The sequence below is a fragment of the Bos taurus genome, chromosome 18, assembly GCF_002263795.3.
Source record: "Bos taurus isolate L1 Dominette 01449 registration number 42190680 breed Hereford chromosome 18, ARS-UCD2.0, whole genome shotgun sequence".
In the NCBI taxonomy this organism is placed as follows: domain Eukaryota; kingdom Metazoa; phylum Chordata; class Mammalia; order Artiodactyla; family Bovidae; genus Bos; species Bos taurus.
Window position 1 is genome coordinate 56,988,745 of NC_037345.1, and position 23,734 is coordinate 57,012,478.

At 53.6% G+C, this 23,734-nt stretch overlaps 2 protein-coding genes and 1 long non-coding RNA gene across 9 annotated transcripts; 1 reads left to right on the plus strand and 2 right to left on the minus strand.

The window, feature by feature from the left end:
* Window positions 1-290: 290 nt before the first annotated feature.
* KLK10 (kallikrein related peptidase 10) lies at window positions 291-6,305 on the minus strand. Of its 2 annotated transcripts, none has more exons than NM_001075890.1 (6): window positions 6,203-6,264; window positions 5,640-5,750; window positions 4,237-4,420; window positions 3,050-3,324; window positions 2,728-2,861; window positions 291-1,848 (listed from the first exon to the last, which is right to left on the minus strand). In NM_001075890.1, the coding sequence occupies exons 2-6, from the start codon at window positions 5,734-5,736 to the stop codon at window positions 1,696-1,698; spliced, it is 843 nt and encodes a 280-aa protein (NP_001069358.1). In that variant the 5' UTR covers window positions 5,737-5,750; window positions 6,203-6,264; the 3' UTR covers window positions 291-1,695. The 2 variants fall into 2 exon arrangements, with proteins under 2 accessions (NP_001069358.1, XP_005219358.2); XM_005219301.5 differs by having other exon boundaries at window positions 1,199-1,848; window positions 6,133-6,305.
* On the plus strand, window positions 4,349-13,494 carry LOC104974917 (uncharacterized). 2 transcript variants are annotated; one of them, XR_009491204.1, is made up of 4 exons: window positions 4,349-4,437; window positions 4,831-4,881; window positions 5,102-6,182; window positions 13,410-13,494. It is a non-coding gene; the product is annotated as an uncharacterized lncRNA (long non-coding RNA). The 2 variants fall into 2 exon arrangements; XR_812918.4 differs by lacking the exon at window positions 13,410-13,494 and having other exon boundaries at window positions 5,102-13,154.
* On the minus strand, window positions 13,466-23,269 carry KLK12 (kallikrein related peptidase 12). Of its 5 annotated transcripts, none has more exons than XM_010815103.4 (6): window positions 23,171-23,269; window positions 17,597-17,652; window positions 16,855-17,014; window positions 15,763-16,019; window positions 14,734-14,867; window positions 13,466-13,838 (listed from the first exon to the last, which is right to left on the minus strand). In XM_010815103.4, the coding sequence occupies exons 1-6, from the start codon at window positions 23,218-23,220 to the stop codon at window positions 13,683-13,685; spliced, it is 813 nt and encodes a 270-aa protein (XP_010813405.1). In that variant the 5' UTR covers window positions 23,221-23,269; the 3' UTR covers window positions 13,466-13,682. The 5 variants fall into 5 exon arrangements, with proteins under 5 accessions (XP_010813405.1, XP_010813404.1, XP_005219434.1 ...); XM_010815102.4 differs by having other exon boundaries at window positions 15,763-16,022; window positions 23,171-23,262; XM_005219377.5 differs by lacking the exon at window positions 23,171-23,269 and adding an exon at window positions 17,828-18,111 and having other exon boundaries at window positions 15,763-16,022.
* Between the last annotated feature and the right edge of the window lie 465 nt (window positions 23,270-23,734).

Sequence of the window (23,734 nt, forward strand, 5' to 3'; positions counted from 1 at the left end):
TTAAAAATGAATCGAGTTTTTGAGTTCCCACCTACTTCGCTCTGATTCTTGCATAATAAGCTCAGCTGATATGCTTCATTGGCGTTTCCTGGGTGTGCTAATAGGGGTGAGGAAACAGTGGAAGAGAGCTGTGTAGACTCTGCTCAAACGCTGTGCCCCAGTCTTCCATGGGTTCTGTTGGGGGACAGGGAGCTTTTGGTCACCACCGTGTTCCCAGCACGTAGTAGTGAGCCTGCCATACAACTGGTGCTCAATAAATTGATGTTGGAAAGAGAAAACAAAGAAACCTGTGCAGGTTAGAAAATTTCTATTGTGCATGTGTTCCACTTGTGTTACCACTCTAAAGTCCAGGCTCAGTGGAGGAGACACCCAGGCTTCTGTTAGCTTTGCTTGGATTCCGTGTATAACAGCCTCTGTTCTGTGTGCTCAGTTATGTCCGACTCTCTGTGGCCCCATGGACTGTAGTGCACCAGGCTCCTCTGTCTGTGGGATTTCCCAGGCAAGAATATTGGAGTGGGTTGTCATCTTCTCCTCCAGGGGATCTTCCTGCTTTGGCAGGTTGATCCTTTACCACTAGCGCCACCTGGGAAGTCCCATTTAGCCCCTAGCATGGGAATATTTACACCAGAACAGTTTCAGGGAGAGGACAAGAACCCCTTTGTCCCAAATTTTCAGGGCAAAAGGCTCAAAGCCAATTTAGGTGAGGGGAGAGGATGGAGTTGGAGTGTCTGGTTGTCAGATCGGCCAATGAGAATGGAGATGTGGTAGAGATGGAATTGGATGGGGATGGATCTAACCAAGAAACCGAAACATTTCCCTTAAATTTCAGAGAGTTTCTTGGCGTAAACTTAGCAACTGAGGTAGGGAGAGGTCCTCTCGTCTTAGAGGCTAAGATGCCTGTAAGGTGAGGTCCCTTGAGTTTCGGTGGCCCTAGCAAGGTATGGAAGGTACCAGATGACTCAGAGACAGCCCAGTTCCTGGGACAGGAGGAACAGGTGTTGGGTGGACCCCAACATGGGAAACAGTGGGAGGGAAGAAGGAAGTGATTAAGAGGTGCTCTACAGAACTTGACAGGAAGAAAGAAATGCGATTCTCCCGTCAGTCCTGATGGATGGGGCTGGGAATGCAAAGGGTGGTTAGGATTAGAGGCTTCCCCTGCGCTTTTCTCCCCAGGTCACAAAAATCACACACATGCCCACCAGGACCTGGTGCCATTTAGTCAGAGTTCACCACCCATCATGTTAATACTTGACGTGGCAATTTCCATGACAATCTACATGCACATGTTATAGTCTCCTCATGACATGTTTTATGAGGTAAGCACTTCATTGTTCCGGCTTTCCAAGTCAGGCTAAACTGAGGCTCAGAAAAGGTACTTGGCTTGCCCAAGGTCACACAGCAGGCAGTGGTGAAGAAGGCCAGGTCGAGTGATGTATAACTTCTCTCAGAGACTAGTGACTACCAGCTTCATTTCTCATGAACAAAAGTTGGCCACCGCTTTCTGCATTTCAGCTTCAGCATGGGCAAAGAGCAGCAGTGGGCAAGGGGTGTGAGGAAAGAGGAGAGATGTTAGCAGGTGTGCATGGGCGGCAGAAATTTGAGTGGGGCAGGGGGAGAGCCCAGCCCAGCTGGAGGAAGGAGGGGAAGTCGGAGGAAGAGGGCAGGTGGAGAAGGAGTCACAGGGCATCTCCTGCGTCAGTTGGAGCGGATGGTCTTCTCTATCCAAGAGCGGTACTTGCAGATCTGAGTGTAGACGGCTGGATGCTGGGCGGAGCCGCAGGGGTAAACGCCCCACGAAAGGATGCCCTGCAGGGTCTCATCACAGACCAGAGGGCCACCAGAGTCACTCTGGGAGTGGGAGGAAGGAGAGATCAAATAAATACACCAACGGAAAGGCTGCCACTTGGGGGTTTCGGGTACTAATGAGGAAGGGAGGGGTCGGGTAGGCCTGGAGCTGGATTGGGATAAAGCTGAGGTTGGGGTTGGGTTGAGGTGGGATGGGGTGGGGATGAAGTTGGAGATAGGATGGCGCTGAGACTGTCATTCACGGTAGGTGAGGGATGGAGCAGGCTCTAAAGATAAGGATGCGGTCGGGCTTTAGGAGGGCTTCCCAGGTGGCACTAGTGGTAAAGAACCCCCCTGCCAATGCAGGAGATGTAAGAGATGTGGGTTCGATCCTTGGGTTGGGAAGATCCCCTGGAGGAGGGCATGGCAACCCACTCTGGTATGAGAATCCCATGGACAGAGGAGCCAGGCGAGCTACAGTCCATAGGGTTGCAAAGAGACGGACATGACTGAAGTAACTTGGCACGCGGGCGTTTAGGAATGGCTTCAGGATGGGGATGTGGTTTAGGATGGGGTAGGAAGGGGTTGGGAGAAGAAAATGGCAACTGGCTCCAATATTCTTGCCTGGGAAATTGCATGGACAGAGGAGCCTGGAGGGCTACAGCCCATGGGGTCGCAGAGTCAGACACGACTGAGCAACACATACAGGATGGGGAGACGGGCTTGGGAGTGGAGGTGGAGACAGGGTTGGGCGTGAGAAGGTGGACACAAGGAAGTAGAGTTGAACATGGAGTTGATGTTGGGGGTAGTGCTGGGATAGCAGTGCTGGGGATAGTGCTGGACGTGGGGAGGAAATTGGGCTGGGAGTAGGGGGTGTCTGTTTTCCCATAGCCTCCCTGTCCTGCTCTCACCAGTCAGAGACCCTCCCTGGCCAGTCTGTACCTGGCAGGGGTCCTGGCCCTGATCCAGTCCTGCACACATCATGTTGCTGGTGATCACGCCGGGATAGAAGACTTCACACTCCTTAGGGCTCAGGATAGTGACCCTGGAGCAACTCAGGCCCTTGTTGTACTTCACTGGTAGGAGAAAGCATCGGGTAACCCTGGGCCCTGGCCCCTCAACCCCCCAGGCCCCAGGAGTCCCGATACCCAGACCGTGCCCCTCCCAGGCCCCAGGCTCCCAACCTCTCCTCCGTCCAGGAGTCCCAGCCCCTCATACTCCTTCCCCGAGATCCAGGCCCCACCCTGGGACCCCAGGCTCTTGCCTCTCCGGGAGGATGTGGTGGCCCAGCCGGCGATCTGACACTGGTCCCCGGGCTGCGTGCAGCGGAAGGGCAGGCGCAGGGGCCGCACTCGAGGTCCCGGCACCACGGGCCTGCCGAGCTTCAGCAGCATGAGGTCATGCTCGTCCGTGCGCCTCGGCAGGATGGGGCCCGAGCCCTGCTGGTACTTGGGGTGGACGATAGGACGAGACGTCCGGCGCAGCTGTTCGCCCTGCAGCAGCAGCAGGTGGTCATCCCCGACTCGAGCCCACAGGGGCCTGGGGAGGGAAGAGCCATAGAGGAGGCAAAACCTTCATCGGGACTGGGACTGAACCCTGAGTCCCTGGGAAGGAGGGTACAGGCACTGGGGTCGGGGTGGACTCGGGTCCTGGCAGGGGAGGGGGCTGGCAGACTCCAAGGTCTGAGGGAGAAGGGGCTTGGAGGCCTAGATTCTTGGGTCTGATGGTGGAGGGGGCTAGGACTCCTAGGTCTGAGGAAGCAGTGTGTAGGGGAGAAGGGAGCTGGAGACCTGAGGTGGGGGGGATGGGGAGGTATGAGCACAGGTTTGGGTCCCTAAGTTCTGCAGGATTTGAGCACAGAGGGCCTCCAGGGGTAAACCTCCTCTTTTCTTCCTCCTTCAGTGAGGACTCACAAGGTGAATAATTTCTTTTAGTTTTGAAGTCCTAATCACACTAGACCCCAACTTCTGCCTGCTGCACACAACAGTCTACACCTAAATGGAAAACCCTGATGTTGGGAAAGATTGAGGACAGGAGGAGAAAGGGACAACAGAGGATGAGATGGTTGGATGGCACCATCAACTCAATGGACATGAGTTTGAGCAAACTCCAGGAGATAGTGAAAAACAGGGAAGCCTGGTGTGCTGCAGTCCATGGGGTCACAAAGAGTCTGACATGACTTAGCGATTGAACAACAAAAACAAGACAAATGGAACCCTAAGAGATTTGGCTAGGCAGTGACTTTGGATGGGCCTAGAAACGCTGAGAAAGACCACACTGCCCCCTCGTGGCCACAGCACAACCCCACCTCTCCTCGTACAGGAAGCCCTCGAGGACTGCCCCCAGGTGGAGCTGGCAGGTCCATACCCTCACGTGCTCCCGTCCTCCTGCCCGGTCCCCGAGGCCCGTCTCCCCAGGCCCCCCGTAGCGCCCCAGAGGAGCTCCCCCTACTTATTGTTCCCGCAGTGTGCAGCGGTGAGCACCCAACTCCTGTCCACCAGGACGCCGGCGCAGTGGAACGAAAGGCCATTGAAGAGGGACACCTGCCAGGGCTGCGAGCCGTGAGCACACGGGGCGCCGGAGGCCACGAAGTTGGAGCTTGTGTCGTTTGCGGGGAGCAGAAGAGCCTCCGAGACTGGAGAAAGAAAGCAGGTGGGGGTCAGAGCAAGCAGGACAGTATGGCAAGCACTGGGTTTGGGATCCGAGTGAGGCCATAGGACGGGGCTTTTTGGTGGGTGGTGGGCACAGCCTGAACCCGACGGTGTATGTGGGAATTGGGGGTCCCGAAGCAACCGAATGGAAGTGGGCGGAGAACGGCTTGAGAGGGGAAAGGAGACCTAAGGGGCTTCCCCTGGTGGCTCAGACAGAAAAGAATCTGCCTGCAAGGCAGGAGACTCGCGTTCGATCTCTGGGTCGGGAAAATACCCTGGAGGAAGCAATGGCAACCCAGTCCAGGATTCATGCCTGAGAAATCCCGTGGACAGAGGAGCCTGGCAGGCTATAGTGCATGACTGAGCGACTGACACTTTCACTTTCACTTGCAAGGAGACCTGAGGCTGATCCTGGAGGAGTGAGGACTGAACCGAGTACTGGAAGGTCAGGAATACGGGGGAGGAGGCGGGGGTGTGGGGGCGTGGCTAATAGGGGCGTGGCAAGGGGCGGGGATAGAACGCTGCGCAGGGTGGGTGAAAGTTAGGGTTGGGAGTAACGCTACCCGCTAGCAGAAGGGGTGAGGGCAAAATACTTCAAGGCAAGACCTGGGATAGGGACCGCCCCCTGTTGGTCTGGTGGCTGAGACTCCACACTCCCAATGCAGAGGGCGTAGGAGTTCAGTCTCTGGAGGGAACTAGATTCCACAGGCTTCAACTAAGAGTTCGCCGGCAGCGACTAAAGATCCCGCGCGTCGAAACTAAAAAGATACCCCAACCGAAAGTTGCAGCTGTGTGCTGCAACTAAGACCCGGCGCAGCCAAATAAATAAATACATATTTAAAACAAAGAAAAGACTTGGGGTTAAAATAGGGCGGAGTAAGAAGGGGCGGGGAAGGGAAAGGCGAGGACAAAGTGTGTGTGTGGCGGGGGGTGGGGTGAGAGTGGGGTGGGGTGGGGGGGGTGGTACTGATCCTAGCGGAGTGAAGAGGGTTGGGATAGCTAGGGCGGAGTTAGAAGAGAGGCGGGCCTGACTTGGGGCCGGGCCTTTCCGAACCGGTGGGTGAGTGCTAGGGGTCCCAAGGGGAGGAGAAGTGCGCGGCAGGCTTGGTGGTAACAGCCCACTCTCCCATTGCCACCCCTTCCCCCGCCCGCCGCCCGCCCCATTCCCCGGCGGCCCCCTCCAAGCCCCGTTCCCCGCCTCACCCCAGAATTGCGCCACTAGTAACGGCAGCAGCAGCAGCTTCCCCAGGCCGCCCTGAGCGCCGGAGGCGGCGGAGAGGTGGAGATGTCGGGGTGTCATGGCAAGGACCTGTGCTGGGGAGAAGCAGCGACGGGGGCAGTTCAAAACACTTGCCGGGTCCGAGACCCCCACCTTGCCTGCCCGTCCGCGCATCCTGGGCCACCCCAACCGCTGGGGACCCGTTTAACCTGAGGCCGGCCAGCGCAGGGGTGGGTAGCCTGGCGATTCTGGCCTGAACCGCCAGTGATGGGCGCAATTACTCTAATGACGCCCCTCTGGCATCCTCCCGCACTCCCCTTCCCACGCCTGAGGGCAGCGCCCTCCCGGCCCGGGCTGGCCCGGGTGCCAGCCTCTCGGCGCTTCGGGTTCCTGCCCTCCTTCATATAAATGGGCTGGAGCTTCGAGGCTCAGAGGATAAAGAGGATAAAGAAGATGAGTCTCCAACAAGTCTCCTACCCGCCATCCGAAGGTGCCCACCTGGGCTCTGGCGACCCACCCCCACCAAGGTGAGGAGCGTGCCGCTCACCTGGGAGCCGTCGAGGGGAGAGGGGAAGACGTGCCTCAGCCCTGCCGTGTGGGCCGCTGGACTTCTCTGCCAAGGGACCCCTGGGCAGGCCTCCCCTTTTAACCCCGAAGAGCCTGTTTCCCCACCCTCCCCCCAGGGAGGTACCCACTCCCTTTCCCTCTCTCTAATTATGCCGTGGGTGAGGCTGGGCCCCAGATTCCTGCTCTGGGAGGGGCCCGGGAATACAGGCTTCTCCCAGTGCCTGAAACACCCTTTCTAAACTTGGATTTCGTGGGGTTTCCCCAGGTCTGGTGTTCCCAGAAGCCTTCTTAGGTGAGGAGAGACGGGGGCCACATCCCCAGGAGTTTCCCGGGGGTCACCGGCATAGTGTTGGAGACAGATGACTGTAAGCAGAGAGAGGGGGAAATAAATAAACAGGGAAATGCATACTTATAGTGACGTAATGGGAAAAGCCAGACCGCTGACCTGGAAAGAGAGATAAGACAGATTGAAGGAAAAAGAGTGGGAGCAAGAGACACACACACAAGGAAAAGAAAACACAGAGAGGCAGGTGCAGACACAGAGGGATGCTCTGTGCTTGGGTGTGCATCCGTCCACAGCCAGAGCAGTGTCCTCGTGTGTCCCAGCCCCTGTGTGTAGGGGGAGGTTCCGCATCCTGTGCGGTCACTTCCTGTCCTTCCTGCCACCTGTGTCTCCAGGCGACACACCGGCCAGTGAGTCACAGGAGGCCGAAAGCTGCAAGGGGCATCTCACGGCACTTCAGCCAACTCCCTCATTTTGGGTGAGGAATGGGAGGCTCAGAGAGGGCAGTGACTCACAGGAGGTCACACAGCAAGGTCTAGGTTGCTGCACGCAGAGGCCCCAGTTCCAGCTCTGGGCTCTTACTCCTCCTGCCAGCTACCTCCCCTGCCAGCTGAGCAGAATGTGAGGAGAGATCTAGTTCTGCACTATTTGTGATGCATCTTCTCCAGCAAGAAGTGGGTTAATTCCAGAGGTTTTGTCCAGCTCTTGTGCCATCCAATTGAACTTTCGGCCGTGATGGAGAAGCTCCGTATTTGCTATCCAAGGTGGTAGCCACCAGCCACATGTGGCTACAGAGGTTTTGACATGCGACGAGTATGACTCAAGGATTACATTTCTGATTTTAGGCCATTTAAATTTAATTTTAAATAGCCATATGTGGCTAGTGGCTATTGTATTCACCTGCACAGGTCTTGATGAACTGCCTATTATGAAGGTTAGAAAGAAAACAATGATCCCTTCCTTTTATTGGGTCTCAGCTGTGTGCAGGCTGACAGATGTAGTGTGCATACTTCTGCACGCACGATTTTACAGATAAGGAAAGGAGTCTTAATCAAGGCAGTATTGTTAAGAAATGATCCCTTGCTCCTCTTCCTTGCTGGCTGTGTGACCGTGAATAGGCAACTTCCTATCTCTGTGCCTTAGTTTTCCTCATCTGCAAAATGGGTGTAATAGTAACAGCACCAACCTCGTATGGTTTTGTGAAGATTATGTCGGTCAACATATTTAAAAGCCCTGAGACCAGGGTCACACAGTGAGCATTCAAAAGATTCATTCATTTAGTAAATATTTATTGAAACCTTAGTGTGTGCCAGGAATTGGGTTTGCAGCTGGAGGTACAATAGTGAACCAGACAGCTAGCTATTTTCACTCCCAGAGTCACAAGTTAGAATGAAGCAGAACCCAGGTCTCCTAATCCAAACCTCACATTGATTACTAAGTTAACAGCATCTTTTGTGGTCAAGAAGGCCCCCCCCCCACCAAAGTACATGAAGGGGGTCTGGCTCAGGCTTCCTTATTAACAGAATGAACAGAAAACCACAGCCCCAAGTAGGGATTAGGGGATTGGGCTGTGATCAGCAGGTCCTGGCTAATTGTTCTCCATGGTCTTCTGGATCCAGTCCACATATTTGCAGACCTTTGTGTAAACACCAGGCTTTTTGGAGACAGCACATGGATCCTGGCCCCAGGAGATGATGCCTTGAAGAGACCCGTTACAGACCAGAGGGCCCCCAGAGTCACCCTGGAGATGGAGAAAAGAGAAACAGTTAGAGAGGAGGCGAGAGGGGAAAAGGTTCATGGTCTTCGAGAGGAGGTGGGGATGGTGTTGGAAGAGAGGTGGAGATTGCAGATGAGATTGGCTGTGGGATTGAGGATGAGGTTAGAGTTATGGGTGAGAACAAAGATAGGATAGAAAACTGACTGGAGTGGGGGGGCTTCCCTGGTGGTCCAGTGGATAAGAATCGGCCTTCCAGTGTAGGGGACGTGGGTTCAATCTCTGGTCAGGAAACTAAAATCCCACACGCAATTAAGCCTGCAGTCCACAACTAGAGAAAGAATGATCTGTGGATGGTTGGGGTTGGAAATAGGGGTGGGGATGGGAGTAGAGCTGGAGATTGTGTTTAGGTGAGAAATGGGAACCAGGAGTGGAGCGGGATTGGGGGGTTGCCGGGGAAAGTTGGGGAATGAGGTTCTGGTTGCTGATGAAGATGCAACTGAGGTGGGAGTTGGAAATGGAAATGTGGTCAGAGACCCAGGCCCTGCCCTCTGACCTGGCAGGAGTCCTTGCCCTCTTTGCGGACACTGGCACACACCATGGTGTCCGTGATGTTGCCAGGGTAGGCGTCCTCACACTCCCTGTGCTTGATGATGGTGACGTTGGCGCATCGCAAGGTATGGGGCAGGTGCACTGTAGAGACGACATGAAGGGGCAGAGAGAATGAGAACCCCTGGTCCCCTTCTCCTCTCTGCAGGGCTGCCTCTAACCCCAGGAGAGAACCAAGGCCCTTTCTCTGCACCCAGCTCCCATCCTTCTTGCTTGCAGCCAACTCACCTCTCTGCTTGTAGCGACAGTAACAGTAATGCCATTAAGTAAAATTCTTTATGCCAGTTGCTCTATAAACATTATCTCTTATCTAGACCTAGAAGGTGGGTGTGATTATTCTCATCTTATAGAGAAGCCACTTGCCTAAGGACCTACAGCTCTGCAGGTCATAAATCTGAAACTGTACATCCGATCTGCTGAATCCAGGCCCCAAACATTTGTCTCTGCCCTCCCCAGCCCTACTTTTCCACTCTTCCTTTCGGCTTATACCACTATTGACACCCCCAGGTCACTGCCTCCTGTATTACTGCAAGTTCTCGCCTTTGAAGGTTCCTCTGGCTCCCACTGTCCTTCCGCAATCGTAACCACCGTGCCCCCCCCCCACTCCCCATCACATTCCCCTCTGGAGCCCCTACACTGGGGGCTGGACATGGTGCCCCAGCCGGAAATGAGGCAGTTGGCACCAGCAGGCACACAGCGCGGTGACACGGTGAGGGGTCGCACAGCCCAGGTGAGGTGGGCCGGGGTCACCATCTTCACCAGCATGATGTCGTTGCGGTGGTCTTTGTTGGGGAGGCTGTTGTTGAAGTCTGGGTGGGGGAAGGACTTGGTGGCAGTTCGCGTCTGCTCACAGCCATCCTGCCGCCCGAGGCTGTGCGCTCCCAGGTGAACCACATATCGGCTGAAGTGGGAGACACGCCTCGGTCAGAGATGGAAGGGGAGGGAGACACAGGAGATGGAGAGAGGCGTGGTGGGGAGGGGGAGAGACGAAAAGAATGAGGAAGCGCGGCTCCACCTCCAACCTCGTCCCCATCGCCCACCACGACCTTATCCTCAACACAACATCCGACCCCGAGCCCAGCGCCATCCCGGCTTCCGAAATCCTTCATCCTCCTACCTTCAGTCTCAGCCCATCCCACCGTCCATCCCTAAACGCACCGTCCCCACCGATCCCTAAATGCACCGTCCCCACCCGAGGCCCTCTCCACCCGTCTCTCCATCTCCAGCCGTCTCCCCTCCCGGCCCCGCCCCGGCCCCCGCACCCACGGCTTGCGGCAGTGGGCTGCTGTCAGAAGCCATCTGGGGGCGATGAGCGTGGCCCCGCAGAGCAGCCTCGTCTTCTGGAACAGAGCCGCCTGCCAGGGCTGAGAATGAGGGGGGCACTCGTAGCCTTTGATGATTCTGGTCTCTCCCCCAACGTGCCCTAGAAGAGGGTGGAGAAGCCAAAGAGGGGGCCCAGGCGTGAGAGGACTCCCAGAAATGGGGGGAAGAGGATCATAATCCTGGAGGACGCACTGTATGGACAGGCTGGGTATTAGATGAAATCCTTCCATACCAGTAGCCCCTCCTCTGGGACGCTCTTTGCCCTCTCCTTATTCTAGCTCTAAAGGGAATACACCTTTAGGTGGCAGGGGGCATCCAGGACTTGTTATGGCTCATCTACTCTTTCAGATGCCCTGTTATTCTGTATTTTTAATATCAGCTCCGTCAGTGTCTACACACAGAGGGCTGGGAATCCTAGAGACTTGGGAGGCCCCTGCCCGTCCCCACCCCCCCCCCACCATACCTGTCACCAGAGCAAACATGATTAATTGCAGAGTCATCATGGCCTGGAGCGGGGAGGGGCAGGCCCCAGGTTCTTCTGGGGATTAGAGGGACAAGGAGTCAAATCACTTCCTGGGGAGATGGAGGGCTGGTCCGCGACCCTCTCACCCCCTCGCCTGCTCCCCCAGCGAGAAACAGCCAGGTTTGCGGAATTCCCTGGTTCTCACAGCACCCCAACCTCCACATTTTTAAAATAAATCTCTACTGTGGAGGGTGGCTTTGCAGGGGCCCAATCCCAGTTGGGGGCTTCCCCAGTGGCTCAGCAGTAAAGAATCTGCCTGCCAATGCAGGAGACCGGGTTCCATCCCTGGGTGGGGAAGATCCCCTAGAGAAGAAAATGGCAACGCACTCTAGTATTCTTGCCTGAAAAATCCCATGGACAGAGGAGCCTGACGGGCTACAGTCCATGGGGTCCAAAGAGTCAGACACGACTGGAGAGACTGAGGACATATGCATGCAATCCCAGTTGGAACCTCCAGAAGCTAGGGGAGGGCTTTGCCCAGGGCAAGGGATGGGCTGACCCTGTGTAGTCAGCCATGGGACCTCAGAGGCCCTTCTTGCCCACCTGAGACTTAGGGCCCAGCCAGCTGGATATGGGGGCATAAAGGGAACCAGGCTCCATTCAGAACCCACCCCAGAGCTATCTGGGGTGTAAGAGGGAGCGCAGCCTGGGACAGCATTCTGACCCCCACCCCTGCTGAACCCCTGCCCCTTGGGAGAACAGCTAGACAGGGCAGAGTCGGGCTGGTCAACTGGCCAGTGGGGGTGGGGGTGGAGGCTCGGAGTAGGTGATGGAAGCTGGGGTCAGAGGACACTGAGATTGGGGTTGGGGCAGCCTACTGGAGACACAGATCAAGGCAGACAGACACAATCCCTCCACCCTGAGAAGGACGGAGCAGGAGGAATGATGCCAGGCAGAGGCCTGGCACCCTCAGCAGGGCGCCTTCCCTCCGCCCTCCCACCCCACCGCCAGACTCACGGGCGCTGGGGCTGGGGCTCAGGGGGCAGCAGTGTGGCTGATGCAGCAGGTCTTGGAGCGGGAGGCACCAGGAAGGTGAGCAGGCAGGGGGTGGCCCAGGGCGGGCCCAGGATGACTGGCCTCCCAGCCCTGCCTTAGCACCCGGCGGGCAGGGTGCGGGGGGCACTCCCCATCCTGGCCCGGGCCCTTGGATGTGTTGCCCACCTGCCACCATCGCGTCCCCAGGTCTGTCTGCTCTGTGCATCTGTGTCCCCTCACACGCATGCGCCCATCTGTCTATCTGCTTCCTTTCCAGTCACTGTGAATCTGCCTTCATCTCTCCCACTTTTCTATAATTCTCTGTGTGTATGTGTGTGTGCCATTTTTCTTTCTGATCCTTTCTCTCTCTTTATCCAACGCTGTTTTTCCCTCCCAGTCTCTGCACGTCTCCTGTAATTCTTTCCATCTTTCTTTGTGCCTCTGTCTCGTCTCTGCCTCCCTCCATCCCTGTCCTTCCGTCTCTCCCCACATCCATGTCTAAATCCCTCTCAGTCCTCCTCCTCTCCCAGTCTGTCTGTCTCCTGTCCTTGCTCCTCCCCCCGGCCCCTTCCTTCACTGTTCCAAGGAGTGGAATGGGGGGACTCAGGCATCACACAGGTGGGGCTGCTGCCAGGTGGAGGGGCAGGCAGGAGGGTGGGGGAGGCAGGTTGGGGCCTGTGGGATTCCAGGCCCAGGAGAGGGAAGTCCGCCCTGGGCCGGCACCCCCGCCACTCCGAGGGCTCCTCCGGGGCTTCACTTCCCTGCCCACCCTTCTCCCAGGGTCCTCGGGAGCCAGCTGTGGCCCTTACTCACTCTGTGACCTAGGTCCGATGACTTCCGGAATCTGAGCCAGCTCAGCTTCCTCCTCTGCAAAACTCAAGTGCCGATCCCTACTTCTGCAGGCTTGTTTATTATCACTTAGATCTCTCTCTGTCTTGCCCTCCTCTCTCCCCTAATGAGATGTGAAGCAAGACTAGGGGATAGGCTTGGGTTCTGACAGCAGCCAGCCTTGGCCCCAAATCTGGGCACTGCCCCTTCCTACCACAGTGACGTGGGATGAAGGACTCCACCCGGCTGAGGCTCAGTTTCTTCATCTGTGAGGTGGGGGTGACAGCTCTGCCTCAGGGGGTTGGGATGAAGACTCAAGGAGAGCCGGGTACAGCAGGCATCCAGCAAAATGTTGCCATGGCTGTCCTGATCGCCCCTCTCCCTCTCCCATTTCAAGTGTCCCCTCCATTCATTGGGGAGAAGAAATTCTCTTTCTAACTTCTGGAGAGGTTATGAAGACTGACCCTAAGAGGTGGGCAGAACTATTTTAAGACCAAGGCTGGGTCCTCTTGCTTTCTAGGGCTAAACCCCCTGTCTATCATCATAGACATCAAAATAGACCTGCACCCCACATTAAATATAACACATGCTCAACTCCGGCTGAGCCAAGTTGCAGTTGGCTTGTGGGAAGAATGTTATGTTTTATAGACATTTAATTAAATGCTAGTGAATTTTGATCTTGCAGCTTTCATTTGGTATTTTGGAGCTGACAACCTTGTCCCCTCACCGCCCCACCAACACACACACACACAAACACACCGCCCCATGTCAGGTCCTTGATGGCCCTTTGAAAAGTTTATAAGCTCTAAACTTATAAGTTCCTGTTGTGGCAGATTGAGAAAAATGGCCTTAATTTCTAATGTAATTTTCTCTAGTGCATTCACCTGAGGCTCCTGAGGGAAAACCCTTAACCTCTCTCATCTTTATTTCAGCACCTATGGGGAGGGTAACTGATGAGCCCTCCCTCTAATCTCAACCAGCAGAGGGATTCAAATAGACACAGCCCCTCCTCCAGGTTTATTTATTCCAGACAGTCACACACTTCCTTCCACTTCAACCGTGGGTCTTAGGAGGGCTGGCTGGAGTTGGGAATTCTGCCAAGAAGATCCCCTGCTCAAGAAGAGTGGGAGCTAGAGGTGACGATGGAGATGGTGTTGGCGCTCAGAGTGGCCCCCAAGCTGAGGTATGACGATGCAGACAGCAGGTCAGTTGCTCCTCATGACCGTCTGGATCCAGTCCACGTATTTGCAAACATTGGTGTAGACCCCTGGGATGCCTTCTTGTCCGCAAGGCCCCACGGATCCCCAGGACACCAGACCCTGAAGGACCCCGCCACACACCAGGGGACCCCCGGAATCACCCTGGAAGACAAGAGGTGTAGTAGCATGGTATGAACATGGGGAAACCCTGTTCCAGTTTGCCTCCTGCCCCCTCACCCATGTATTGGGCCTTGAGAACGGTGGCTCCATGCCTTGTCATCAGAGAAAACAAGCACAGCCACGTTTCCAGAGGACAACAGTGACTAGTGAAGAACACATTGTCCCTAGGAGCCAATCCCAGGGAAGGAGGGCAGGCCTCTATGCCAGGGTAGAGGGTTTTCTCAAAGACAATGGCTGAGCCCTGACCAATGAGGGAAGAGAGTGCAGGCACCAATGACCAATCCCAGTGGAGGAGGGCGGGACTCCATGCCGGCTCAAGGAACATGGCTAGGGCCCTGACCAATGAGGGAAGAGGACAGCGGTACCAGTGACCAATGGTAGAGAAAGAAGACCGGACATCTCAAGAGTCCTCTCCAGGACTCTGGCTGAGGCCCTGGCCAATAGGGAGGGGCAGTCTTCTAGCTGGAGGACCAACAAGACAAGCTAGCCGGATTGAGATGAGAGAGCCCTCCGGCCCCTCTCTCCTGCTCCATCCAGGAATGGTTCTCACCTGGGCCAGCACCAACAGGAGGATGGATGGTATGGGGAAGACTCAGGACTGGAGAGACACGCGGTCACCTGCCTGAGCTCCGAATGTCCGCTACCTTTTGCTCTCCCTCCCTTTGTGCCCCACCCCAAATCTCTCCTGCTCTGTACCTGCGCTCCCTCTCTGCCCTCCACTCCCTGGGCTCTCTCCCTGGCGCCTTCTGTGCCTCTCCTTCTTTCTGACCTCATCTGTCTCCCCGGCTCCCCTGACTTGCCCTCTCCCCGCCCCCCCACCCCACCCCGTTCTCCCTCCCCTCCCTCCTGTCCTGGGTGTTGCCTGCAAGTCACTCACCTGGCAGGCATCCTCTCCAGCTTTGCCGCCCGCACACACCATGTTGTCAGTGATTCTCCCTGGGAACACTGCCCGGCAGGTGGCATTGGAGACGATGGAGAGGCTGAGGCACTGGAGTCGGTCTGGGAATGGGCCTGGAGATGGAAGATGGATGCTGGAGGATCCCCCAGTGCTTCCCTCATCCCGCCACCCCCCCACCCCCAAAGAGGCCTCATGGAAGCCCGATACAAGTTTATCCTCCACCCCCTCCCTGTGACCTCCAAGACAATCCTTGGGCCTTTAAATTTCAGATGATTTGATTACATAGTGGCTCTTGTTTTCAATTCATTGGCCCAGTCCCCCCGACCTTTAGCCTGTGACTCAGATACAGTGACTCTGGACCTGACCTTCTTCAATCCCAGCTACTGTGACTTTTGACCTTCAATCTTTTAAAATAACCCTTTGAGCCCACCTTGGCCTCACGTCTTCTCTCTGTCTCTGTCTTCCTTGTCTTCACCTTAACCTCTGACCTCAGCTCTGCATCCTCTAAACCACTGGTTCCTACTCCAAAGTGGCCTCTGATCCTAGTTTACTTGACCCCAGACTCCATGACCTCTAACCTTTGGCTCCACAGACCAAACCCTATGGCTTCCAGTCCCAGACCGGTGACGCTTGATGGAACCCCAGTTTCCATCCTCAGATTGCGGTCGATATCTGGGTCCTATGACCTCAACTCCACAGTGACCAACACCGGAGTCCATGACCCATGACCTCAAGATTCTATTATCTATGCCTTTTTCTCTAGTCTGATGACCCTTGACATCTCTCTGCCTCTAACCTCATCCCTGACCCATGACTTCCGACTCCATATTCAACCACTGAAACACTTTGACTCCCAAGGCCCTTGATGTACCATATTCTCAGATCCCAGGGCATGATCCTGATGGGGGACCATTTACCCATCCTTCCTCTGAGAAGGCAAGACCCTTGACCTCTCACCCTATACCCCCAGCTCTGTCCCTCTGACCCCTGACCCCGGGACCCCCTTACTCCATGGGTGGTTGGTGGTGCCCCAGCCTGAGATGTGGCACTCGGTGCCAGCTGTTGCACAAGTCGTGGGCAGGGGCAGGGGCTGGACGCTGGTGGTCAGCCGGACAGGGGTGCCCAGTCGAAGAAGCCGGAGGTCATTGTCATGGTTCCCCAGGTTGCCTCGGTAGCTGGGGTGGGTCACCGAGAGGCCACTGCGTCGGATCTGTTCCGTCCAGTCCAGTTTGCTCAGGCTGTGTTCTCCCAGGCGCACCCAGTACCTGCTAGGGGGGCATGGCGGGTGGTGGGTGGGCTATCCCGGGGCTCCCAGACCCCCTGCTCCTCTCTACTACTCGGCACCTTGATGGCTTTCTCTTGCTCCTTCATTCCCTTGCTCTCACTCTCTCTGTCTCTTCCCATCTCTTGGTCTCTATTTCCATTGCCATCTCTCCTTTTCTAGCGTTCGTCCTATTTGTCCTCTCCAAGCCACTGTGTCACTTTCTGATTCTGATTCTCTTAGCTGGTGATGCCCACGGAGGCAGGGACATCCGTTAGTCCTGTTCACTGCCCCATTCCTACCACCCAGCAGAAAGCCTGGGTCATCACTATTGTCAACTAAATGAAGGGGGAAATGATGAATAGATTCTGTTTGTCCTGCTGGTGTCCCTCCCTGTCCCCACATCTCTCTGCCTCTCCATCCATATCTTAGAGCATCAGACTTATGAAGCCCAATGCCCTCATTTTACAGATGGGACCACTGAGGCCCAGAGAGGTACCAGATATAGCCTTTGACAGTGCACAGAGAGTTTGGGTCAGACATGGGCCCACGGCTCAGACTGGGCCAGGGGATGCTGGACTGGTGACACACACCATGTGGGAAGGAAATGAGCCATGAGAGAACGTAGGGCCTGGGTGGGCAGGTTGCAAGGCCCCTGCCCTCCACCCCACAGCTCCCCACCCAGGTCCACCCCAGGCCCATTGTGAGGAAGTCCTACTTCCAGTCTAACCTCAGGCTCTCTTGTTGCAGGACCATCTCCTTACTCCTGTGAGCCCCACCCCTCCCCATCATGCTCCCTTGACCACCCTGAGTAGGGAGGCTCCCAGGTGGGGGCTTACCTGCCGCTGCAGTGAGCAGCCGTGAGAACCCACCTGCGGTCAATGAGGACCCCCCCACAGCGCAGACGGGTGCCCTCAAACAGCCCCACCTGCCAAGGCTGAGAGTGAGGGATGCACTCTGTGCCATTAGTGATCTTCTCTTTGGCCTCGTGGCTGAACCCTGAGGCAGGGACACAGGGCAGAGAGACGGGAGTCAGAGGCTTAGAGACTGTGGATCAGATAGAAAGAGGGGCACGCAGCTCTGGTGCACACAAGCAACAACTAGGAAGTCTGCGCGCCTCAATGAACGATCCCGGAAGATCCCACGTGCTGCAACCAAGATCTGATGTGGCCAAATAAATACATAAATTTGAAAAAAAAAAGAGGGATACAGAATGGGCAAGAGAAAGGCAAGAGAAAGAAACAAGAAACAGAGATGGCGGGGGCTGGGGGGTAGGTCAAAGACAGGGAGACACAGACCCATGATACACCGAGAGAGACACACTGAAACACTCAGAGACACAGAGAGGAAGAGAGAGGAGAGAGATGCTTCAAGACAGAAATAGAGATTCAGAGACAGAAAGGACAGAGACGTGGTGACAGGGAGAGACAGAGGGGAGATGGGCTGGTGGATGCAGGAAGAGAGGCACATGACCCCGGGAGATGGAAATGAATGGAGGCGTCGATCTGCCAGCCGCCCTCCCCTCCTCAGCGCTCGGCATTCGCATGAGGGAGGCACCCACCTTCCCTCTGGGTAACTCACCAACGAAACACAGGAGCAAAAAGATGCTGGCCCTCATGGTGGACCACTTCCAGGTTCTGAGGGGGACAAGAGGCAGCATCTCAGAGATGGCAAGTGGACCCTCCAGTTCCCATCCCTTTCACCAGCAACTCCACAAGGAGGGGACAGTCCACACACCCATCCTTCTCTGTGCCCATCCCCCCAAGGGTCACCCCCGCCTCCAGCACCGGTGTCTGCCTGCCTCCTCCTCACCCGGTCTCTCTGCTTGCCGATTCCTCCAGGTGTCTGTCGCAATCAGCCTGTCGGTCTCTCTTTCTCTGCTATCTCTGCCCACCCACCAGCTTGTCCTTTCATCTGCCAGCTACCCTGCCAGTCCACGCTCCCGCGGTCCACCTGTCATGCTGTCCACCTGTCCCCCTCCTTCTGTCTGTCTGTCCCAGACCAGCAGCTGACACAGCTTTTAACTCTCTTTGTCCCAGCCCATGCTGTTTTTCCGGGTTGAGGGAAGGGGACAAGGAAGTCATGGGGTGGGGTGCCCTCTAATCCCGGGGAAACTCTTCTAGGCTAATGACACTTGACTGAGATTTACAGTTAAATGGAGGGGGGAGGGGGCCCGGATGACTCTGGAGGGAAGACCCAGCCCCTCTCCTTCTCCCCTCCTCTCCAGACCGGTCAGCAGCCAGTGACTCACGGCCATCTGGGAGCCGAGTTCTAATCCTGACTCCAATGACAAGCCTCAGGGAGGGCTGGGGCGGTGGATCCCTGGGACTCTTCCTCTGAGAGGTGCAGGGAAGGGTGGAAATTAGAGTCAGGGAAACCGAAGGCAGAGAGAGCCCGAGAAAGAAGAGGTGGAAAGGGAAGAGGTTTCAAAATAGGTGAGACAGAGGAATTTCCAAACCAGGATCCAAGGAAGCCTGGTTCTAATGGAAGTCTTAAAATGCGCAAACAATTCTTTTCCTGCCTTTCAGAGCACAGGTCTTATGATATCAGGTCAATTTATCTAATTCCATGAAAATTGTTTTGCATGGGGACTTCCACTGAGAAAGAAATGGAATAGGAAACAGGGAGGGTGAAAGAGATTTAGGGCAGAGTCCTTCTCTCTCATTCTCTTTCTGCCATCATCTTTTTTTTTTTTTTTATTAAAATTCACACGACATAAAATCTAGCTTTTGGGGACTTCTCTGGTGGTCCAGTCCCCAATGCAGGAGACATGGGTTCGATCCCTGGTCAGAGAACTAAGATTCCACAATCTTCATAGAAACTAAGCCCACTATGAAAGATCCTGTGTGCTGGAACTAAGACCCAACATAGCCAAATAAATAAATATTTTTAAAAAATCCAGCCTTTGAACCAGTTTAAAGTCTACCATGCAGTGAATTTTCCTGTACTCAGAATGTTTTGCAACCATCACCACCATCTAATTCCAGAATGTTTTCATCACCCTCACAGAACACCCTCTACCTGTTAAGCTGATGCCTATCCACTGATGAATGGACAAATAAAATGTCTGTCCCTACTATGGGGTTCATGGGTGTTAAGTCACTTCAATTATGTCTGACTCTTAGCGACCCCATGGACTGTAGCCCACCAGGCTCCTCTGTCCACGGAATTCTCTAGGCAAGAATACTGGAAGCAATCCCACTGCTGGGCATACACACTGAGGAAACCAGAATTGAAAGAGACATGTGTACCCCAATGTTCATCGCAGCACTGTTTATAATAGCCAGGACATGGAAGCAACCTAGATGTCCATCAACAGATGAATGGATAAGAAAGCTGTGGTACATATACACAATGGAGTATTACTCAGCCATTAAAAAGAATACATTTGAATCAGTTCTAATGAGGTGGATGAAACTGGAGCCTATTATACAGAGTGAAGTAAGCCAGAAAGAAAAACACCAATACAGTATACTAACGCATATATATGGAATTTAGAAAGATGGTAACAATAACCCTGTATACGAGACAGCAAAAGAGACACTGATGTATAGAATAGTCTTTTGGACTCTGTGGGAGAGGGAGAGGGTGGGATGATTTGGGATAATGGCATTGAAATACGTATAATATCATATATGGAACGAGTCGCCAGTCCAGGTTCGATGCACGATACTGGATGCTTGGGGCTGGTGCACTGGGACGACCCAGAGGGATGGTATGGGGAGGGAGGAGGGAGGAGAGTTCAGGATGGGGAACACATGTATACCTGTGGCGGATTCATTTCGATATTTGGCAAAACCAATACAATATTGTAAGGTTTAAAAAAAAAAAAAAAAAAGAATACTGGAGTGGGTTTCCCTGTCTCCCTCCAGGGGATCTTCCCCACCAAGGGATCGAACCTGTGTCTCTTACGTCTCCTGCATTGGCAAGCTGGTTAGCACCACTTGGGAAGCCCACTATATATTCAACTATTAATATGAAAGGAACAAGTACCGATGTGTGCCATACATGGAGAAGGGCTTCCGTGGTGGCTCAGTTGGTAAAGAATCCGCCTGCAATGCAGGAGACCCAGGTTAGATCCCTCAGTGGGGAAGATACCCTGGAGAAGGAAATGGCAACCCACTCCAGTATTCTTGCCTGGAAAATCCCATGGACAGAGGAGGCTGGCAGGGTACAGTCCATGGGGTTGCAAAGAGTCAGACACAACATAGCGACTAAACCAGCATTATACGTAGGCGAACCTTGATAACACTGTGGAGAGTGAAAGAAGTCGGTCACAAAGGACCACAAACCATACGATCTCGTTTATATGAAATGCCCAGAAAAGGCAAACTGATGGAGACGGAAAGTGGTTCAGTGGTCGCCTGGGGCTGCGGGGAGTGGGGATGGGGAGTGCTTTGTGGTGGTTCTCTTTGACACACAGACTTGCAGCTTGTGGCTTCCACATAAAGCCAGTTCCTTTCTGTAGCTGGAGGCTCAAAGAGGACAGACCTCCTGCTTTCAAGAAAAGTGCCGAGAGCCTTTGTCCCCTATCCCAGGGAGCCCCCCAGAGCTCTCAAGTCCCCGTGCCTCACACTTTCCTCTTGGGCATCATCATAAGCTCACTATGAAGCCCATTTTTAGGGAGAACTCAGGGGTGACGTCCCCGAGCACGGAGACCACCATAGGTGAGGAACTGGGAGACGACTGAATGAAGCCGCTTGCTCACAGTCACGCAGCTGAGAAGAGGCAAAGCTGGAGTCAGAGCCCAGGCAGACTGGCTCCAGAACTTGTATTGTTAATCATTCCCAAGTATGCGAATGAACGAAAGAATGACTAACTGAAGGAATATACGTGTGGATGTTGCTGTGGGTTTCAAAGAAAGAGGGTGAGCTTTTGGAAATGTACAGACTGGGTTGAAACCTCAGCTCCTCTCGTGACTCACTGGGGACCATGGGACATTCTTGTCTTGTCTTCTATTTGTCCATCAGAAAAATGGGTCTGGGAGGAAGCTAAATGTTTACCCACCACTTCCCCTTGGGGTCATCAAACAAGGCAACAAAAGATGAATGGGAGGGGAGAAAATAAATTAGGAGTTTGGGATTAACATAAACACACCACTATATATAAAATAGGAAAAAAAAAAACCCAAACAAACAAGGACTACTATATAGCACAGGGAACTATATTCAATATCTTGTAATAACCTACAATGGATAAGAATCTGAAAAAGTATATATGAATATATATATACACACATATACATATATGAATCACTTTGCTGTATACTTCAAACTAACATAACAGTGTAAACTACACTTTGCCGGGAGCCACCATGGGAGATCCCACCCATGACAAAGGTCATGCGGAGAGAACCTGACAGGCAAAGGCAGATCAGGCCTCAAGGGACCCCCTGGATCTGCTCGAGCATCCACCCCAAAACCAGAATCTGTCTTACTATTTTGTGCCTTTCACCAACTCTTCTGACATTAACAGGGGGCTATCCCTGACCACCTTTCTCTGGAAAAAGTCAACTTAGGGCTTTAGTTAATAAGTCTCCTGGGCATGAAAGGAATATTTCTATTTTAACCCCTCTGTTGGCATTCTAGCTTGCCTGACAGGTTTATCCATACTCTGGCAATTAACACACATGATTGTTCACAACTCCCCAACCTTGAAAGGCATGGGAAGCCAAAACATTCCAAAAGTCCTAATGAGCATAGAGTCCTTTAAGGGATGAAAAATTATTAGAATAGATAGTACTGGTAAAGGGCTTCATTGCTGTGCCAATGCTTGCTGCCAAGTGCCCATATCCCGTATCCATTGTGCACCTGGGAGTGCAGTAGTTGACACAGTTGGAATGTTTAAAAAAACAAGTAGCAGCCTTGGAATTAACCACATCAGACCTTTGAGCTAATTGGTTCTTTCTTTGCTGTGACCCACTGCACCTTTGCTCTGTGAGAATGTAACTCTGTTTAGTACTTTCTGAGGCTGGGAGAAATAAAGAAGAAACACTTTAAGGGAAAACAAGTTTTCTGGCTGATCAGGCTTTATCAAAAAAGGGTCATAAAATGTCCACAGGCCTCCAAGGCCAGAAGATATTGTACACAATATTGTTTATGGGAAAGGTATGCAGAAAAAGTCCTGGTTTCGATAAAGACAAAACAGATGTAATGTTTGGGCTGACGCTGTATGACTTTGCATCTTTCATTTCCCTCTATGTACAAGTCAAGGTATAAAAGTCCCTTTTGAAAATAAAGTTATGGGCCTTGCTCACTGAAGCTTGGTCTCCCCGTGTCATTCTTTTTTTCTTTTCTCTCCTTTTCTCTCTCTGTTCTTCTTTCAGGATGACTCCTTGGAACACAGGAGCTTTATTGGCTTTCTGTGTAAACCAAGGAAGATCAAGCCTCTTTCTCTTCCCTTTTTACTTTCCTTATCGCCTATGCCGTCATCCTGAGGGTATCCCGGATCCTGCTGGGGCTGGATCCCGGCAACACTTCAAGAAAAAAATGTAAACAAACATAAAAGATGTTTGGGGGCACTTTCCTAGTGGTCCGGTAGTTAAGAATCCGTCTGCCAATCCCGGGGACATGGGTTCGATCCCTTGCCCGGGAAGATTCCACATATCTCGGGGCAACTAAGTCCGTGTGCCTGACTACTGAAGCCTGCGAGCCCAATAGCCCAAGCTCTGCAGCAGCAAGAGAAGCCTCCGCAATGAGAAGCCTGAGCTCTGCAACTAGAGAGTATAACCCGGCTCGCTGCAACTAGAGAAAGCCCACACACAGCAATAACAAAGACCGAGCACAGCCACAAATCAAGAAAAAAATTTTCAGTAATGATGGATGGGATATCATGTATGCTAAATGCAGACACAAGTAAGATTGCCCCTATCCATTTATTCCTTTTTATAAAGAAGGGACTTTCAAAGCTGACAGATGACAGAATCTTTCTGCAGTCTTCAGTTTATCCTTACACCTCTCTCTCATTCTATTTCTGTCTCGTTGGTTCACTCAACAGACATTCTGCGGTTGCCCTGTGTACCTACCTGATCCTCTGCTGGGTGATGCTGGGGTCACAGAGTTTAATCAGAACCCATAGCGCCACACCCCCTCCCAGGTATTGCCCTGTTTTTCTACCATCCTTCCTTGCAAAACTTTTCCATGGAGATCTACTCACTGTTTGCACCCCACAGCCACAGTCTTTCTTGGGTCTCCAGAGATTTCCATGTTGAGCAATCCAACGGTCACCTGTCTGTCCCCGTCTTACTCAAGCTTCGGGCAGGATTCAAAACACGGCCAGCGCCTCCTCTCCCGGCTTCCTTCCGGGACACCATGCATTTCTGGTTTCCCTCCTACTCCTGACTCTCCTTCCCAGCCTCCCTCATGAATAGGACCTTTTTCCTCCATCAGTGTCGGTACAAACAAGGGTGTTCCCAGGGCTCTGTCCTAAGCCGTGCCCTCTGCACCTGAGTGTGTACAGCTGACAGTTTCACCCATCACCTGGGGCAGCTGGTTCTCAGGTCTCTCCCCAGCTTTATTCCTGAGCATCCGACAGCCCACTGGACAAGCTAAACCTACCTCGCCATCTCTCCTCACCGACCTGTTCTCAGACCCTACACTTTCCATCTTTGTGGGTGGCTCCACCATCCACCCAGTGCCCTGCCCAGATTCTTCTCTCTGGAACCCAGCTTCTTTTCTCTCACTCTCTTCGCAGACCAGCCCTTGTAGTTTTTCTGTTTTT

Bases quoted from the DNA above. Each gene is read 5' to 3' on its own strand.
- KLK10 (XM_005219301.5), bottom strand. The intron at 4,421-5,639 runs GTGAGGCGGGGA...TTCTTTCTCCAG, and splicing joins ACTAGTGGCGCAATTCTGGG to TCTCGGAGGCTCTTCTGCTC. The intron at 1,849-2,727 runs GTACAGACTGGC...TCCCACTCCCAG, and splicing joins AGGGCCAGGACCCCTGCCAG to AGTGACTCTGGTGGCCCTCT.
- KLK12 (XM_010815102.4), bottom strand. From the start codon at position 23,220: ATGGAAATCTCTGGAGACCCAAGAAAGACTGTGGCTGTGGGGTGCAAA. The intron at 17,653-23,170 runs GTGAGTAGATCT...TGTCCCCCTCAG, and splicing joins GTGGCTGTGGGGTGCAAACA to AACCTGGAAGTGGTCCACCA. The intron at 14,868-15,762 runs GTAAGGGGGTCC...TTCCATCTCCAG, and splicing joins CACCACCAACCACCCATGGA to GCCCATTCCCAGACCGACTC.